We start from the raw sequence: 19877 nt of genomic DNA on the forward strand, positions 1-19877 counted from the left end.
ATCTACTAGCACAATAACTGTTAGAGACACAGAATTTTGTTGAATTTTTTAATGTTTAAAACCATTTACATCAACACCGATGGGATTCAATGCCGTCAAGGAATAAGTACCCCAAAATCCCAGTAGCCTACAAAACATACATGGTCAACAGTTTATCACTAGATGGCAGGGGAGGGAGGGCAATGACAGTGCTAAACTTCAGAAATAAAAACAAACACTATAGGAAACCTCTCCATCTGCAATTCACTTACATCACATACAAGCTTGGCATAATGACCTATACCTAAACAAGTCAAGGAGGAAAGAATACAATGCTATACAGAAAATTGATCAGATGAATAAGGAGCCTACTGTAAAAGGTCCCTACTGTACCTTTCACACAGTGAGTGCTTAGTGAGTGGTTAACTAACATTGTCCATACCCTGATGAGTGGCACTAACAGTGGGGTCTAATGTGAATAGGTAAGAGGGTAAAGAGAGTGATGATGGAGCACCTGTTAAAAGTGGCTCCCATCGTCAACACTCACAGAGCTACAAGGAGATGCTATTCTAATGTCTCCAACAATAAGGACAGGAGTCAAACCACATAATCGGCACACTGTAAATAATGGATTTCATTATCATAGCTTTTTTCACTGGCTCTCAAAGCACCACTTTTACTAGCTTTGTCACTGACAGTGCTTAAGATATATTTTTCATAAATACATGGTTCATATAGTGTGCAATCAATCAATACTTTATAGAATAGGCAGGCAAGTGATATTGAACAAGCATTCTGAAGAATAACTAAAACAAACATCTAATACAAATCAACATTTTCACAGATTCACCTTTTGCACTTTAGCAGATAGAAAATGAAGACCTGTGACGTATGAGACCATGATAGAGGAATGTTAAGAGCTAACCCCGCTTCCCCCGTAAAGTGGTTTTCACAAAGCTTGAATTTGTGTGGTTGAGTGGAAAAAGTAGGCACCACCATCTGCACATACACAGCATTGATCAAATAGCACCAGAGAGGTTGTTAAGGGCAACCTTCTATCCAGCATGGCTGTCAGTGTCATTAGAAATAAACAGCAGTGTGATTATAGGAAGCCTGGTGTTTTGGCGAGCTTTAACTTTGGACAGCTAAAGAGAAGAAAAGGGATGAAATAAGAGGCAAAATATCTCTCGTCTGTTTTTTTTGCCGAAGGTTCTCCCTGCTGTCATATTGTGCATGCTTTGAGTCAAAGGTGTTCTGAGTGAGGAGATGAATGGTTTAACCCTACAATACTCTCACCTTTGACTTCTGTGCATTCCATCAGCAAACAAGCTAAGATCTAATAGTCAATATTTCAGAGATTACAGTAGTGTTTTAGCTCTAGACACGATTGAAAATGTAGAATATTAACAACAAAAATATTACAACAATACAAAAAGTGCAGCAATGAGAGAAAGGAAGATTAAAGTGAATTTGTCCAGCTGAAACTTCTGTGGTAATGCTGACCAGAAAGACTGGGAGGATAATACCAAGAACACACAGCTGTTTAAAGTCATTCAAATACTGCAAACTGACAGAGAGGTTAAAAGGTCCTCTCAGTTACTTAAACAACACTACTCTAAAGCCTTAAAAATATGCCAAATGCAAGAAACCATTCCATTCACTTATAGGATAGAAGGAAAACAATAAAGATGTATTTTAATAAAAAATGCCACGTGTCTTTGACAATGATTCAATTCAGTGTCTCCGTAGTTCATAACGACATTTATCACTTCTTGGAAACAATGCGTGTCAAGGCCCATTAAATAGCAGATACATCAAATGCCACGACTGCAATCCACAGTTCCTCTTGTACAATTAAAAGCCAAAATGTAAACAAAGCCCAAACTTAAATTGGATATAAATATATTTGTCACAAAACTGTAAAACATCAAGCGCTGTCTAAATTCACTTGACTCTTCCTTTAAAAAAAAATAAATGAAGGTGGCATGTAGGTCATACAAAACAAAACATTGAGTGCTATCACTTGTTTTTTTTCTTTGAATGAGGTGACAGAGCTGTTAAATATGGATGAAGATTAAGTGTTTTTGACCAGGGTGCAGTTGAGTCAGGGAGAAGGATCACATTAGATGAAGCGCCCTCTGTTGGTTGTGAAGGTTTTTCTGGGAGTTGGGGTGGATTCTCCCGCTCATCTCCTCCCTAGCTCAGCTGACAGGAGAGCTTAACCCAGGCTGGTGATGTTGGACCTCCCACCAGGGGGCGCCGCGATGCGCTGGGTGTTGCGGCGAGGAATATTATCATCAACTTGTGCACCTGGGCATGAGAGATAGAGAGAAAAAAAGTATAATCTTAAAGGGGATTTGAATGAGACATCGCTCTGATTTCCCGGACAAAGAAACATGATAAGTTGTTTATTTGTAACAGATTAAATATATTGTAAAATTGCAGGCCAAATGATAATACTGGAGTGCCTACAGTCGTGGCCAAAAGTTTTGAGAATGACACAAATATGAATTTTCACAAAGTCTGCTGCCTCAGTTTGTATGATGGCAATTTGCATATACTCCAGAATGTTATGAAGAGTGATCAGATGAATTACAAAGTCCCTCTTTGCCATGCAAATGAACTGAATCCCCCCAAAACATTTCCACTGCATTTCAGCCCTGCCACAAAAGGACCAGCTGACATCATGTCAGTGATTCTCTCGTTAACACAGGTGTAAGTGTTGACGAGGACAAGGCTGGAGATCACTCTGTCATGCTGATTGAGTTCGAATATCAGACTGGAAGTTTCAAAAGGAGGGTGGTGCTTGGAATCATTGTTCTTCCTCTGTCAACCATGGTTACCTGCAAGGAAACATGTGCCGTCGTCCTTGCTTTGCACAAAAAGGGCTTCACAGGCAAGAATATTGCTGCCAGTAAGATTGCACCTAAATCAACCATTTATCGGATCATCAAGAACTTCAAGGAGAGAGGTTCAAATGTTGTGAAGAAGGCTTCAGGGCACCCAAGAAAGTCCAGCAAGTGCCAGGACCGTCTCCTAAAGTTGATTCAGCTGCGGGATCGGGGCACCACCAGTACAGAGCTTGCTCAGGAATGGCATCAGGCAGGTGTGAGTGCATCTGCACGCACAGTGATGCAAAGACTTTTGGAGGATGGCCTGGTGTCAAGAAGGGCAGCAAAGAAGCCACTTCTCTCCAGGAAAAACATCAGGGACAGACTGATATTCTGCAAAAGGCACAGGGATTGGACTGCTGAGGACTGGGGTGAAGTCATTTTCTCTGATGAATCTCCTTTCCGATTTTTTGGGGAATCCGGAAAAAAGCTTGTCTGGAGAAGACAAGGTGAGCGCTACCATCAGTCCTGTATCATGCCAACAGTAAAGCATCCTGAGACCATTCATGTGTGGGGTTGCTTCTCAGCCAAGGGAGTGGGCTCACTCACAATTTTGCCTAAGAACACAGCCATGAATAAAGAATGGTACCAACACATCCTCCGAGAGCAACTTCTCCCAACCATCCAGGAACAGTTTGGTGACGAACAATGCCTTTCCCAGCATGATGGAGCACCTTTCCATAAGGCAAAAGTGATAACTAAGTGGCTTTGGGAACAAAACATCGATATTTTGGGTCTATGGCTAGGAAACTCCCCAGACCTTAATCCCATTGAGAACTTGTGGTCAATCCTCAAGAGGCGGGTGGACAAACAAAAACCCACAAACTCCAAGCATTGATTATTCAAGAATGGGCTGCCATCAGTCAGGATGTGGCCCAGAATTTAATTGACAGCATGCCAGGGCGGATTGCAGAGGTCTTGAAAAAGAAGGGTCAACACTGCAAATATTGACTCTTTGCATCAACTTCATGTAACTGTAAATAAAAGCCTTTGACACTTATGAAATGGTTGTAATTATACTTCAGTATTCGATAGTAACATCTGACAAAAATATCTAAAGACACTGAAGCAGCAAACTTTGTGAAAATTAATATTTGTGTCATTCTCCAAACTTTTGGCCATGACTGTACATGTTTTAGGATTATGCTATTCCTACTGATGTTCCATGTAAGAGCTGTGAGAGACATTTTGAGCTGTACTCACCAGACAGGCTGAAGCCAGACTGGTGCAGGTTGCGGACTGGCTGAGGACCCTGCTGATGCTGTTGCTGCTGCTGCTGCAGCTTGGCTGGAGAGGTCTTCACCGAGGTGACCGGAGTCATTACCTTAGGTGTCACATTCTCACACACCGGCCCGTCATAGAGACCCCTGGGGACCCCCCTCAGCTCCGTCAGCTTGGAGGAGACAAACAGAGAGACAGACAGACAAGATGACAGCATCAGTTCGGCTGTTCTAGTTCTGCGATCATCACTGTCAGTGGGAATGGTCATAAACAATCAACAATCTATTCTGTGTCAAGTTCACAGCACTATAGACTCACCCTGCTGCGAGCCTTTATTCTCTTGTAGACATGGTCAGGGAAGGGCTTGCGGCTCACATAGCGCCCACATCCCTCAGTGGTATGGAGGTCGCCCTCTTCCAACACGATTTTGCCCTGGCTGATCACCACCAGGGGAGCTCCACGCACCTCAATGCCCTCAAAGATATTATAGTCCACAGCCTGCAGAAGAACAGCTCTGATGAGAACAGTGACAAATAGACTGACACAGTACAAGAGGGCAAATAACATAGAAAGAGAACACCAAGACTACTTTCACATGCACACAACAACAACACATTTAAACAAGTTGAGGCCTTTTTCCATATGAACTTCAGTCTGGGCCTTAGTCTTTCAATGACTTGTGCCAGCATGGTGATGGCCATCAATCACATCAATATAGATGCCCAGAGAGAAAGACTTACTGTTACACAGTGAGTCACTGACATTCAGCTGACATCTTAATGGGAAACTAGTGCTAATGTAGCCAGCTAGCTCCTCTAAATGAAGAGTAGTGATGACTCAGTGAGCGATAAAAATAATAATAATACTAATCGTTTGTCACACCAGATAGGTGCAGTGAAATGTGACGTTTTACAGGGTCAGACATAGCAGTACAGCGCCCCGGACCAAATTATGGTTAAGTGCATTGCTCAAGGGCACATCAACAGATTTTTCACCTTGTCGGCTCGGGTATTCAAACCCAAACCGACAAGTTACTGGCCGAACGCTCTAACCGCTAGGCTACCAAACAGTCTGCATGAGGTGTTCTGTGACAAGTCATTTCAGGTGAGTAGATTTTTACTTGTTAGGTTGTATCAAAGCTTTGTTGGTAAAAGAGCTTCAATGTTTCATATGAAAATGAGTCCTACATACAGTAGGTGTGACTAAAACCATGTATAAATACCATGACATGGTCAATACAGTGTGGGTTGGCCAGGCTCTTACCACGTTGTGGCTCTTGGCAGAGATGATCTTGCTGACGTCTGGGTCCCAGAGGACCAGGTCGGCGTCAGAGCCCACAGCGATGCGGCCCTTACGGGGGTACAGGTTGAAGATCTTAGCTGCGTTGGTGCTGGTCACAGCCACAAACTGGTTCTCATCCATTTTTCCAGTCACCTAAGGGAATCAGAAGACAAGGCGCTGTCACTTCCTTTCTAACAAAACAGCTGCAAACATTCACCACCAACTGAGACAACCGCTTGATTACATGAATAATTGTGGCACAAACAGGGAAAGTAGATTGATTGTTAATACCACAATATCTGTGTCTATTTACAATAACAGGATACATTTAAAAGAAGCATGTGTGATTGGGGTATGTTTGATTGTAGGAGACCCGGCAGAAAAGTCAGTAGTGTGCCTCACCACACACTTGTCCCAGATGAGGGAGAGTCTCTCCTCAGTGCCGTTGGTGCCCTCTGGGATGAGGGTGAAGTTGTCTTTACCCACGGCACGCTGGGAGGTGTGGAACGTGCAATGAGCACTACCAGTCACCTGCAGGTCACCACTGGAAAGGAACAAAGGATGGAGGGGAAGAGGGAGAGAGACTACTGACAGGTCTTATGTTTGATCTTTTTGTCTTGAGTGATATGACTTTCCAGGAGGCTAGGATGACATACCGCCCTCTGGTGGAAGATGTGTGTAAGTAACACATGATTACTGCATAGCTGTGTTGAGTAGAGGTACATAGTGTAAATGGTGTACCTACCAGGAGAGCAGTGAGTTGAGATAGTCGGGGGTGGTGGGGTCGGGGCTGAGGGGTGGGGAGGTGATGAAGGCAGCTGCCTTGGCCCAGTTCTTACTCCAGTAGTGGGTGCCGTCCGTGCCCAGGCTGGCAGAGATGGGCTCTCCATACACCACAGCGCCTAGAGTACCACAGAAACACAGCAAAACACGAGGTCAGCATGGCAAGGAGAGTCAGTGTTCTATACACCTCAGAGTGCTCGTGCCCTGTCTCCAAGGCAGGACTGATTTACAAGTGGAATCATTTATGTGGGATTTGACATTTAGTGTATCTATAACCAGAGAGCAATCAATACAAAAAAACGTGTTGCAGTAGTCCATCACCACACTTCTTTCTCCTTTTTACTAGTACCCTTTTTCCTGGCCAGGGCGATGACGTCAGCAGCACTCTTGCTCATCACCTTGGTGATATACAGGGGGCAGTTGGTCTGATTGGCCACAGTGACTGACCGGTTGACTGCCTCTGCCTCCACCTACACACCAGACAGACACAGAGAGAGGGATTTCAGTCCAAACAGACCAGACTCAGTGACCTTCATGTTGAGTTAGAGACTAGCTTTAATGCTTCTAGGCATTCTGGAAGCAGCAAGGATAGGAAAGAACACTCAGACACTTGACTCACTCATTTACTTTACATCTGTAGTGAATTCTGTTAATATCATACAGCCTCTTCCCTAACGTCCATGTAAAGCAAACAAAGGCACACATCAAATACAAGCAGAAGGCTGATAGAAGCACAGGACTTGGCCAGAGGTCATACCTCCTCCGGGCGGCTCAGTACATGACCCTCAGGGCCAGTGATGCCCAGCTCCAGGATCCTGCACTGCTCCTGCAAACACATCAGACAACAGCTTTAAAAAATATATATAATTTATTGTCACATACAATAAAACGGTGAAATGTGTTGTTTTACAGGGTCAGCCATAGTAGTACAGCACCCCTAGAACAACCTAGGGATAAGAGTGCTTTGCTCAATGGTATATCATCCTATTTTTCACCTCGGGTATTCGAACCAGCGACCTTTCAGTTACAGGTGCAACGCTCTAACCCTTAGGCTACCTGCACTTGGCCAGCGGAGAAGGCAAGCTGGGACAAGGTGCTAGGGTTTATTAGAGGTTCTGTTACCTGGGCAATGATGTCCCCGTTCTCTGCGTGCACCTGAGCGATGGCACCCAGGTCTCTGATGACACCGAACACCTCGTACATCTACAGGAGGAGAGCAGCCGGTCACACACAGGGCAGGAAACCAGAGGCTTTAGCAATGAGGACATTTACAAGATGACTGGAGATCTCTTTATCAGAGCAACACGTCTTGGATGAGAATCAGAAGGAGAGCGCTAAATGCACAGATCAGTTCATTTACTCCACTTCTCTCTTTAGCTTGGACCACTTTGTTCAACTCCGAATTCACACGGCAATCAACTAGGTATTCACAGCTGCAATAGGCCACAGGAAACGGTCAGGCAATCTTTCAGCACGTGTTGCAAGAGTCATCCCCAGTGTCAGTCCTAAACACTAACCAGCCTGTGCTGAGTGGGAAAACTCAATACTGGCCCACAACAAAGCTCTCACAGAAAGACATGAGGCACATGGGAGTGATCATTCACCCCAGACAGACAATCCTTTACCTAGCATTCAGAAAGCAGTAGACTTTCCAGAAGAGGTGAAGAGGTCTTCAATAATCTCTGAATTTTTGGAGCAGTGACGTACTGTAGCAAGCAAGATACGCAGGCGTAACTTGAACACTCGTGCAAATCTCTCATTTTACGTCAACAACTACTTTTTACGCCTGCTAATCTATAGTTAGGATTCAGCCTTCAAAGAGTTTATCAGAAATGTAATACAGAATATAATTCTGTCATGCAATTTAGTTACACAAAGTGCAATGCAATCATTACTTTAAAAAGGCACAAGCCTCCAGAAATGTTGACTCCTCCATCCGTCGCCAGTAAATCATACCAATCTGAAATGCTTCAAATCGTACCTGGGAGTCGGAAAGTTGGAAAACATCCTTATAAGCCAAATAGACCAGGAAAGAGTTGACACCTAAAGATAGAAAACTTATGAGCAATAGTAGCAATAAGAGGATAGAAAAGGGAGAAGAAAGGACAGTCACAGGAAGGAAATAAACCAGAAAGAGTCTTAGTAGAAGTAATAGCTGCCCCAACCCCCTGACATGAGTGAATGTAGGGAGAATGGGTTGTGTAATTGTGTTAGCGGCGTACCGTGGTCCTTCACCAGGCTCTCCATCTCCCCCTGCATGCCCTTGTGCCAGTTAGTGATGTCCACATGCAGAGAGTAGTCACAGCAGGACTTGCTGTCGGCCCATTCCCTCCACTGGTTGAACGCTGCCAGCAGGCTCACACCAGGTTCTGGAACCACATGATCAACTACACACACACACACACACACACACACACACACACACACACACACACACACAATTGAAAACACACTAGCAGTAACATTATCACATTTTACAGAGGCCAGATATATTCAAAATCATGAGACAACGTGAACATCTGGTATTTAGTATTTTATTAGGATCCCCAATTAGACCGCTGCCAAGGCAGTGGCTACTCCTCCTGGGGTCCAAACAGGAAACAAAACAATACAAATAAAATACATAACACAATTAAAAATACAGTACAAAATATTGTCCCTGTCGTGCCGTAAGGTGTACTTTTATCTATTTTACTGTTAGCGGGGTGGCAGAGAGTTCCATGTAGTCATGACTATTTAATACTGTGCGTTTCCCAGCCTCTGTTCTGGACCAGGGTACTGTGAAGAAACCTCTGGCTGCATGTCTTGTGTTGTACTGATGAGTGCCCGAAATGTGTGCAAACTGCTTGAACAGACAGTTCTGTACCTTTAACCCACCAACACCTCGCACAAAGACCAATAGTGATGCAGTCAATCTCTCCTCAACTCAACATGCGCACAATGACGGACGGACACGCGCAGGTCGTCTGGTCAGCATGTTAGAGAGGCTTCCATTAAAGAAAACCCTCTGTTCTATTAGATAGGTAACTCTCAATCCATGATAAGGCAGAGAATGTAAATCCATAACATCTACGTTTTGTCAGCAATAGGTTATGATCAATGATATCAAAAGCTGCACTGAAATCTAACAAAACAGCTCCCACAATCTTATTATTATCAATTTCTTTCGGCCAATCATCAGTCATTTATGTCAGTTTTGAGCATGTTGAGTGCCCTTCCCTATAAGCATGCTGAAAGTCTGTTGTTTTCTGAAAAAATAACATTGTATTTGGTAAAAAGCGATTTTTCCAAAAGTTTGCTAAACACTATTAACAGGCTGATTAATGGTTCAAACAGCAGTGGGTGATCTGCTATTCTTTGGCAGTGGAATGACCTTTGCCTCCCTCCAGGCCTGAGGGCACACACCGTCTTCTAAGCTTAAATTGAAGATGCGGCAAACAGGGGAAAAAATTATTCCGTTACCAACTTCAGCAATTTACCATCTAGGATGTTAGTACCAAGTATCAGTAAGTCAGAATCTACCTAGACATCACATGTATTATGGGTTTCTGTCAAGTGTGCCAGTGGGGATGAAGCATTTCATTAGTACATACTGATCATGGTGGTTCCCCCAGCCAGAGCAGCTCGGGTGCCCTGGTAGAAGTCATCTGCTGACACCATGCCCCTGTCTGGCATCTGGAAGCGTGTGTGCACATCTATGCCCCCGGGCATCACCATGCGCCCATGGGCATCAATGATCTTCACCCCACCAGGAACAATCAGGTTCTCTCCAATTTGCCTGAGAGAAGGAGAAACGGATTGAGAGAAATTATCAAAGGGTATTACAAAAAAATATACAGATTTTCTTCATATAAACTCAGCAAAAAAATAAATGTCTCACTGTCAACTGCGTTTATTTTCAGCAAACTTAACATGTGTAAATATATGTATGAACATAACAAGATTCAACAACTGAGACATAAACTGAACAAGTTCCACAGACATGTGACTAACAGAAATGGAATAATGTGTCCCTGAACAAAGGGGGGGTCAAAGGTAACAAGCAGTATCTGGTGTGTCCACCAGCTGCATTAAGTACTGCGGTGCATCTCCTCCTCATGGACTGCACCAGATTTGCCAGTTCTTGCTGTGAGATGTTAACTCCACTCTTCCACCAAGGCACCTGCAAGTTCCTGGACATTTCTGGGGGGAATGGCCCTAGCCCTCACCCTCCGATCCAACAGGTCCCAGATGTGCTCAATGGGATTGAGATCCGGGCTCTTCACTGGCAATGGCAGAACACTGACATTGCTGTCTTGCAGGAAATCACGCGCAGAACGAGCAGTATGGCTTGTGGCATTGTCATGCTGGAGGGTCATGTCAGGATGAGCCTGCAGGAAGGGTACCACATGAGGGAGGAGGATGTCTTCCCTGTAACGCAGTGTTGAGATTGCCTGCAATTACAACAAGCTCAGTTCGATGACGCTGTGACACACCGCCCCAGACCATGGCGGACCCTCCACCTCCAAATCGATCCCGCTCCAGAGTACAGGCCTCGGTGTAACGCTCATTCCTTCGACAATAAACGCAAAGCCGACCATCACCCCTGGTGAGACAAAACCACGACTCGTCAGTGAAGAGCACTTTTTGCCAGTCCTGTCTGGTCCAGCGACGGTAGGTTTGTTGCCGGTGATGTCTGGTGAGGACCTGTCTTACAACAGGCCTACAAGCCCTCAGTCCAGCCTCTCTCAGCCTATTGCGGACAGTCTGAGCACTGATGGAGGGATTGTGTGTTCCTGGTGTAACTCGTGCAGTTGTTGTTGCCATCCTGTACCTGTCCCGCAGGTGAGATGTTCGGATGTACCGATCCTGTGCAGGTTTTGTTACACGTGGTCTGCCACTTCGAGGACGATCAGCTGTCCGTCCTGTCTCCCTGTAGCGCTGTCTTAGGCGTCTCACAGTACGGCATTGCAATTTATTGCCCTGGACACATCTGCAGTCCTCATGACTCCTTGCAGCATGCCTAAGGCACTTTCACGCAGATGAGCAGCGACCTTTGTGCATCTTTCTTTTGGTGTTTTTCAGAGTCAGTAGAAAGACGTCTTTAATGTCCTAAGTTTTCATAACTGTGACCTTAATTGCAGCCTGTCTGTAAGCTGTTAGTGTCTTAACAACCGTTCCACAGGTGCATGTTCATTTATTGTTTATGGTTCATTGAACAAGCATGGGAAACAGTGTTAAAACCCTTTACAATGAAGATATGTGAAGTTATTTGGATTTTTGCGAATTATCTTTGAAAGACAGGGTCCTGAAGAAGGGACATTTCTTTTTTTGCTGAGTTTATATAACCAACAAAGGTGCAGGCAGGACAAGGGCACTCTAACTAATAGGACTTACTTGATGACTCCATCCTCCATATAGATGTCAGCAAGGAAAGACTGGTCATCATTCACAATCTTCCCACCTTTGATTAGGAGACGATCACTCTGTGGGAAGAGACAGGATTTCATTTACATTTGACTTGATTGTGTTTATAGCAATGAGCACCACAACCCATTGATTAAAAAGCATATTGCACATTGAACAAATTTGCCATGAAAAGGTAAGCTAGCCAATACTCAACCCCGGCACATCCATCCGTCCAGGAGAGCTTTAACAGAACCACACTGAATAGAAGCACAGAGGTGTTCCATGAGTAGCTAACGAACAAGCTGCACACAAGGATAGAATCCTCAGCACGCATTCCTGTATAGAACAGCACTAGGGATTTGCCAAGACATGGCCATTGTCTTGTCTGCCAAGAAACCCCAAAACAACAATGCATAAGCAGAGCTAAGTCAAAAACAAAGTAACACAACGGTATTCAAAAATGTAAGTTTGATTTGTTTACACAGAAAATTTCAAACAAAAGGACACAGGTTTATGGCCACATCTTTCTTTCTTTATCTCTTTCTGCAAAGTTTTCATAACCAACTATTCCCAACCAGAGCTGTTTCTTTCTCTGTCAAACTAGTGATGCAGTTAACACATACTCATAACGTGTCTCCATATTATGTGAGTGCAAAGATTAGGCTAATGTCCAACAGAAAAGCCTTATTAAAGCAACCACATCCATAATCTACTCAGACAGCACTCGGATTGTACATTTTTACTAGCCTAGGCAATATCTTTCATATAGAATCAGGCTTTATACATTAAGTCATAAGATATTCCACCCCGATCACAAACAGCTCAGATCATGGAGAATAGCCTAGATCAGAGGGGTAGCTTAGTTCAGTCTGAGATGCAGAGGAAAGTGCTGTGTAGACTAGAGCATGGGTTAATGGAAGACCAAGAGCATGCACTTAAGCTGCAATACGTAACTTTTTGGGCAACCTGACCAAATTCATCTTTTACTTTTGGTTTTGTACACCAGCTTCAAACTGAAAATACAATATTTATGGTTATTGAAAATATATTTCACAGCAGTGTAGATGGTACAATGATTCTCTACATTAGGCGAACTACACTAAAGAAAAATATAAACGCAACATGCAACAATTTTACTGAGTTACAGTTCATAAGTAAAATCAGTCAACTGACAAATTCATTAGGCCCTAATCTATGGATTTCACATGACTGGGAATACAGATACGCATCTGTTGGTCAGATACTTTTAAAAAAAAGGTAGGGGTGTGGATCAGAAAACCAGTCAGTATCTGGTGTGATCACCATTTGCCTCATGCAGCACGACACATCTCCTTTGCATAAAGTTGAGCAGGCTGTTGATAGTGGCCTGTGGAATGTTGTCCCACTCTTCAATGGCTGTACGAAGTTGCTGAATATTGGCGGGAACTGGAACACACTGTCATACATGTCGATCCAGAGCATCCCAAACATGCTCAATGGGTGACATGTCTGGTGAGTATGCAGGCCATGGAGGAACTGGGACATTTTCAGCTTACAGGAATTGTGTACAGACATGGGGCCGTGCATTATCATGCTGAAACATGAAGTAATGGTGGCGGATGAATGGCATGACAATGGGCCTCAGAATCTCGTCATGGTTTCTCTGTGCATTCAAATTGCAATAAATAAAATGCAATTGTGTTCATTGTCCGTAGTTTATGCCTGCCCATACCATAACCCCACCGCCACCATGGGGCATTCTGATGTCAAGGTTGTGAACAGCAAACCGCTCGCCAACACGACGCCATACACTGTTTGCCATCTGCCCGGTACAGTTGAAACCGGGGTTCATCCGTGAAGAGCACACTTCTCCAGAGTGCCAGTGGCCATTGAAGGTGAGCATTTGCCCACTGAAGTTGGTTACAACGTCGAACTGCAGTCAGGTCAAGACCCTGATGAGAATGATGAGCACGCAAATGAGCTTCCCTGGGATGGTTTCTGACAGTTTTTGCAGAACTTCTTTGGTTGTGCAAACCCACAGTTTCATCAGCTGTCCGGGTTGCTGGTCTCAGACGATCTCCTGCAGGTGAAGAAGCCAGATGTGGAGGTCCTGGGCTGGCATGGTTACACGTGTTCAGTGGTTGAGGCCGGTTGGAAGTACAGCCAAATTCTCTAAAATGACGTTAGAGATGGCTCACGGTAGAGAAATGAACATTCAATTCTCTGGCAACAGCTCTGGTGGACATTCCTACAGTCAGCATGCCAATTGCGCGCTTCCTCAAAACTTGAGACATTTGTGGCATTGTGTTGTGTGACAAAACTGAACATTTTAGTGGCCTTTTGTCCCCAGCACAAGGTGCACCTATGCAATGATCATGCTGTTTAATCAGCTTCTTGATATGCCTCACATGTGTAACATGGATGGATTACCTTGGCAAAGGAGAAATGTGTGCACAAAATGTGAAAGAAATAAGCATTTTGTTCATATGGAACATTTCTGTGATCTTTTATTTCAGCTCATGAACCATGGGACCAACACTTTACATGTTGCGTTTATATTTTTGTTCAGTATATTACAATTTTAGCAACAAGGAAATGGAGGAGTGAATTCTGCACAATGCACCTTTAAGAGTAGGACAAATAATCCCATTTCCATCTAAGGAGAGCATGCTAGTGTAGGCTCGGGCTGGCCTACTTCTCATCAGGCCTTCCTCGGTGAGTGTGGGCTGGGTAGCTACTGTAATGAGGCTGACATAGGCTCTCTCCAGACTGCACAGCAGCACACAAGATGTAGGATGTTAGTATCCCCTAGCTAGCACCCTGACCTGACCACTTCCACCTTCAGACAGTGACCTATAGCCAACCACTAATGGCCGCAGAGAAGACTTTAGACAAACCTCAGAATATTAAAGGCAATCCAAAATGGCATTCTTCCATCATGATCTAACATACTATTGTCAAGTGGGTCAATTGACATCAGATTATGCTACATTTCTGGCCTCAAACTGGAACATTTTTAATAACAGGCCTGAATGCAGAGAATAAAGCCCACTGGTTCCAATATCCTCTTTTATATGTCTTTGAAGAACCATGAGTGATCTTGTCTTACTTATCGTCCTCTGTTCATCATCCATAGTAATACCTGTATCTTTAATAGTCTTAGGAGATCTAGGCAAAACACTGATGTATTGTGTTTTAATCTATGTCTTGCCACTGCAGAGGCAGGTGATAACTGAAGCATCTTTAAATAAACACCTCACATACAGAATGACTTCATGAATCTCTGTCCCACCTAAAAGCACCAGTGGAGGTAAACTATTTATTCAGAGAAATAAACATCCCTGAGATTGAAAGCCTCAAGGGCAAGCATATAACTGATTTATGTCATGGTAATGGTGTTAACAATTGGGCCCAGGGTATAATTGTGAAAAATCTGAGCAACTCCATGCTGTGCAAGTGCTTGACACAGTGATGAAGTGAGAGGGAAATTAAACACAACCACTCCACTGAATGGCATTTAGAACATGCATTATGACTAGTTAGGTAATTAAAATCCATATCCTCAGTTAAAAAGGCATCCTCCTGCCTCATGTACAGTGAGCCCAGCCCAGTAAAATGCTGAGCTGGGTGGGCTCTGTGGATGAGTGGATGGGTAATCTTTGTGACACGGAAATTATTCTGTACCAAACACTCTCCTGGAATTATTTAGGCTACAGCCATAGACTTCGCATCATTGTATCTGTCCCATTATGGTGTATGTGAGAGCATGGGCAGCGCCATTAAAGCCATCTCCATTTTGAAGTAGTCAATTTTCTTATTCTGCTACTTCTATGAGTTTTGGAACGGCAGGTAGTTTAGTGGTTAGAGCGTTGGGCCAGTAACAGAAAGGTTGCTAGATCGAATCCCCGAGCTGACAAGGTACAAATCTGTCGTTCTGCCCCTGAACAAGGCAGTTAACCCACTGTTCCTAGGCCGTCATTGTAAATAAGAAGTTGTTCTTAACTGACTTGCCTAGTGAAAATAAATAAATAAATGAGTTGGCAAATAAACTGAAAGGGTGCACACTGCCACCTAGAGTGTGTTGTTTGAATAGGTATGAAGCCAAGGTTGGCAATTTACTGCCCCCTGCAGTTATGGAATGTTTCCTCACTAGTATAATTTATTGGCTGATCCCTTCTGGTGACTTGGATGGAATTATGTGATCCTTCTCTCTGGTACTTTTGTATACATTTTAGCCAGTAGTTCTGAAAGTAGCACTCACAAGCATAATGTGGTCCCTGAAAATTGCGTACTACGTCACATATGTGCAGATAGGTGAACTATGTCACTGCTGTCTCTGCTGTGTGAATGATGTGCATCTGGCTAGCTGCACTCAAATGGCGAGGGGCTGAAGCTCATTGGCTGCACTCAAATTGCTAGGGGGCTGGCCCATGTGGGGGAAAATTTAGGGAAAATGGCACCGCACAGCTTCCAGAAAAACAGTTGCTTTCAAACTAGGGATTTTGTGGCTAATTGAGGTAAAACACAGGGTTTCTATTAGCCGATAATAGACGGCTTTTGGACGATAAAAAAAAGAGAAAAGTCGATAAAATTGGCGTCCACCGATTGTCCGAGAAGGAAAAAAAACGTGTTTCGAAATAATGCTTTTTAACCTATTCATTGATGGAAATACCAGTCAATGTAAATACATTTGACTGGTCATGCTTATTGGTCTATAGCTTAATTTGCATAAGAGGAATTAAATTGGCGCATGTGTACTGTATATTCGTTAAGTATCTTATTTATCACACATGTACAAAATGCAGATACAGAGGCTTTGAGCTGAAAATCTGTCAGACAGCGCGAGAGCAGCTGCTACAGCATCTCAAACAGAAAATGCCTAGGCAACGGGAGGCAGGCTTCCTCAGCGCATCACACACCGCTTTGCATTGGGCTGGAGACAGTGTGCATTTTGAAAACATACACTTAATTGTCTGAAACCTGAACATTTTACTACATATTATGAGGCATGTTTGACCTTGCTTCAAAGTAGCCCAGTCAAAATCAGACCATATCCGGAGGCAATTATTTTATATAAACTTTTTTTCATTGTCCAGTAGCTAAAGGCACAATCCTAGTCATATTAGCAACCCATGCTAGTTGTTAAATATTAGAACTCCCCTCTTTCTAAATTTCTAACGGACATTTTCATCTCTGTCACATGAAACCGCTTGCATGTGCCTTTGACATCTGTGTTTTCCCACTAATTGCATTGTGGAACAAACATTCATCCATAGCCTACTGCCTTGTGCACATTGCTACTCTTATAATGTGAGGAAATAATAGTTTATCAACATTTTAAGCTAAACATTCTGATCTATCCTCCCACAACTGTCCCAAAGTCTGTTTGGAATAGGCTATTTCCTTCTCGACAAGCTGACCAATAGAATAGGTAAACTTTTCTACTATTGGGGATAGTAGATTGACATAGGCTAGTGATTTTGCTGTTCGTTACTCGTGTTGTTGGCTGAGAAAAAGTAAATGTGGCCCGTTACTCTAGCATCTTCAATGTGCACATCAGAATTTGGTAAGAAGGACCGCACATCATTGCATCCTCGACTTGCATGTTCTGTTAATATGAATTATCGTAATCAAATGTGATTCTTTCATTCTGAGCTCTGTGGGAGGACTCCCTAATCAGGTTACGCAGAACACCCTGATAATAAAATATAAAGACAATAAAAATAATAATTACTTTTCAGCAGAGCGGAGAAAACTACTCCTCAGTATACCTCCCCACAGCCAAATCCATGTACATTACCAGCATCCCATAACATATCTCTTTGCTTAGGTGGGGTGAGAGAGTAGCCTAGTTCATGCAAATAACAGGGCCCCCTTTTAAAGCCACACCATGCTGTCATCTGAAGGCTGGGGGCTGCTGGAATTGAGCCGTTTGTATGCAATGCCTGAGATGTCAGGGGGTTAGATAGGCCTCCTCCAGTTGTGAGGGAGATCTGACAGCTGCCTGAAAATAACACCCCCTCAATCCCAGTTCCCCTCCATGCTGCCCTTGCAGAAACAAAAATGGACAGCTATCAAGAACCTTTTTATTTCAATAATTCATATATTTTAGAGAGGAACGCACACAAATGTGTGGTTTGTTATTTGATTCAAGCCATTAAATGCCTAAATGTCATTACTGTATCTACAGTATATTTCAGCATATAGTCAAAAGCCAGGCCTTCACGATCACAGCAAAAAGCAAGGATGGATTTCATCCAATGACCTACTTTACAGAAATGTTTTTTGCCCTTTCAATTACTGTCCCCATCCCCAAATGTCATCATGGCAAATCAACCCTTTGCTGTCTAGGGTTGATAAGACGAATTGTTGTGACAAATACATATTTATTCAATTAATATATTTCCAAACAATTTGGAAAATAATGAGGCCTAGCTAAAAGAAATGCTATTGTTGCTGGGATTTTCCTCACATTTGATTTTATATGATAGTATTCCCAACGTCTATAACTACAGTATTACCAATACTGCATTAAAAGTATAATATAATCAATCTGAATATAAGGAGGAAGAAGTACAAAATGTCCCAATCATCAATTTATTTCCCTAAACCTGCCGCTAGGCTAAATCGTCTAACATGGTAGGATATGGAATGGCTGCAAAATAGGATGCACACAATAAAATTCGCGTCCCAATGAGTATTCCAATGACAAGAGCGAGCTACAATGCGTTCAATTTCGTATGACCAATTACCGTGCCTTTGTTTATTATAGCAGTGCAAGTGGTGACATTGCATTTGTACAAATGGACCCACTCCTTCTCAGACTATGCTGGCTGTAGCTAGCAAGCTAACTGTGTAATCCCCACTGCTAGCTTGTTCAGCCATGCATCGCCGGTCTAGATTTTTCATACCATTTTGTAAAAGTATAAGCATTTAAAACACAATACTCACTGTAATGCGTGGGATATTTTTCTTTCCCTGGTACCCGGACATTTTAGCCGCGCGTTGTCAGCCTCCTCGATTATGGTAGTCACCACACTTATGTTAACTAGACCGCTAGCAATGAAAGGAATGGATGCTCAGATGTGTTGAGACCAGTCCACGCCCAGACAAAATTGTGTCTGCAGCTATCGCCTGCAACAGAACCAATGACTAAATTCGTGAAATAACTCTATCCGTTCCAACGTCCAAAGAGGTTTGCTGAATGAACCTAAACGGTCTGACAGTCTTTCCTCACGTTCCAATGCTGAGCCAAGCCTGTCCAGACAGTCAGTCACCAAAAGGGAGCGAGAATATAACTGGTGATGAGGGCCATGGCCACCGTGCATGCGCAACGCCCCACCCTGCTCCCATCTTCGCTCTCCAGCTCACCTGCTACCAGCAAGTCTGGAGCATGAGAGAAGTAGCAGTAACACTGATGCTGATTTGACTTGTCTGAAACAATGCAACTTCCTTTATTCAGAAAGGACAAACAAAGTCAAAAGGGCTGTGTGTTTGAATAACCCTAACCTGTATAATCAAGTTGTGCATGGTCAACATGAATGTTACTATGTTACTAATGTAGTGAGGAAAAGGCCCACACACTGATGTTCCTATACCAACTATTATGCCATGGTACTGTCAGGTTTAAAGTTAACCACCACCTTTGATCGAAACCAATGTTGTGCTTATTTAGTAAGACATATTGTGTGTGGAAGCCTTATGGATTAAATGCTGTTATTTTTCACTAAACAATATGAAAGTGAAGTGCATGTTGATTTAATTAATTCCTTAATTTAAAAAAAGCAATTTCATTTATTTCTTACAAATAAAATTAAACAAGGAGGCCATTCACTTGTATAGGCCCAGTTAGTCTGCCTAACACCTAACTCGAAGTCCTCCTGACTTCAGTCTGGAAAGGCTATTTTGATGTTGTCGGCACGATGCATCGATAATGAAGAGGAGATGCTTTTTTACTGATTGGTTCTCTGTGTCTTTCTCACTCAAACACCAACATGGACCAGCACAAACAGCCCTGAGCGCCCCCTTCCAATACAACAGTTGGATTTTCAAATCCAAACAACTTGGTCTCAAACCCCAGGAAAGACACCCGATTAGACTAATTACCCCATTAAAAGGTAGAAATCATCATAACAAATCACACCCTTGTAGTCCAATCGGGTGGGAAAAAATAATCACAACACATAACACCTACTTCAACCTCAGAACTTCTACGGTTAGCGGTTAGCCAATGAAAATGTCTGAAATCCCCAAACCCCTCTGTTGCCATGGATTTACGATGAGATTTACGATTTGTGGTTTTGACTAGATAGTGCCGGTTTACAGTTTATGTCAGAGTTGACTTTTAGTAGCAGG

The 19877-nt window shown here is 43.2% G+C and overlaps 1 protein-coding gene across 1 annotated transcript; it reads right to left on the reverse strand.

Moving 5' to 3' along the window:
* Positions 1 to 1768: 1768 nt before the first annotated feature.
* Positions 1769 to 18910, reverse strand: LOC111957834 (dihydropyrimidinase-related protein 2). The gene is made up of 14 exons (XM_023978861.2): positions 18474 to 18910; positions 11532 to 11620; positions 9749 to 9933; positions 8378 to 8542; positions 8137 to 8198; positions 7278 to 7358; positions 6913 to 6981; positions 6505 to 6625; positions 6118 to 6274; positions 5775 to 5916; positions 5355 to 5525; positions 4410 to 4589; positions 4074 to 4263; positions 1769 to 2289 (listed from the first exon to the last, which is right to left on the reverse strand). The coding sequence occupies exons 1-14, from the start codon at positions 18513 to 18515 to the stop codon at positions 2198 to 2200; spliced, it is 1746 nt and encodes a 581-aa protein (XP_023834629.1). The 5' UTR covers positions 18516 to 18910; the 3' UTR covers positions 1769 to 2197.
* Positions 18911 to 19877: the final 967 nt, after the last annotated feature.

Source organism: Salvelinus sp. IW2-2015, linkage group LG33, assembly GCF_002910315.2.
Source record: "Salvelinus sp. IW2-2015 linkage group LG33, ASM291031v2, whole genome shotgun sequence".
NCBI lineage: Eukaryota > Metazoa > Chordata > Actinopteri > Salmoniformes > Salmonidae > Salvelinus > Salvelinus sp. IW2-2015.

Coding starts and splice junctions, on each gene's coding strand:
- LOC111957834 (XM_023978861.2), bottom strand. CDS start 18,515: ATGTCCGGGTACCAGGGAAAGAAAAATATCCCACGCATTACA. Junction 5,917..6,117: donor CTCAACTCACTGCTCTCCTG/GTAGGTACACCA, acceptor GTTCCTTTCCAG/TGGTGACCTGCAGGTGACTG. Junction 2,290..4,073: donor GTCTGGCTTCAGCCTGTCTG/GTGAGTACAGCT, acceptor TCTCATGCCCAG/GTGCACAAGTTGATGATAAT.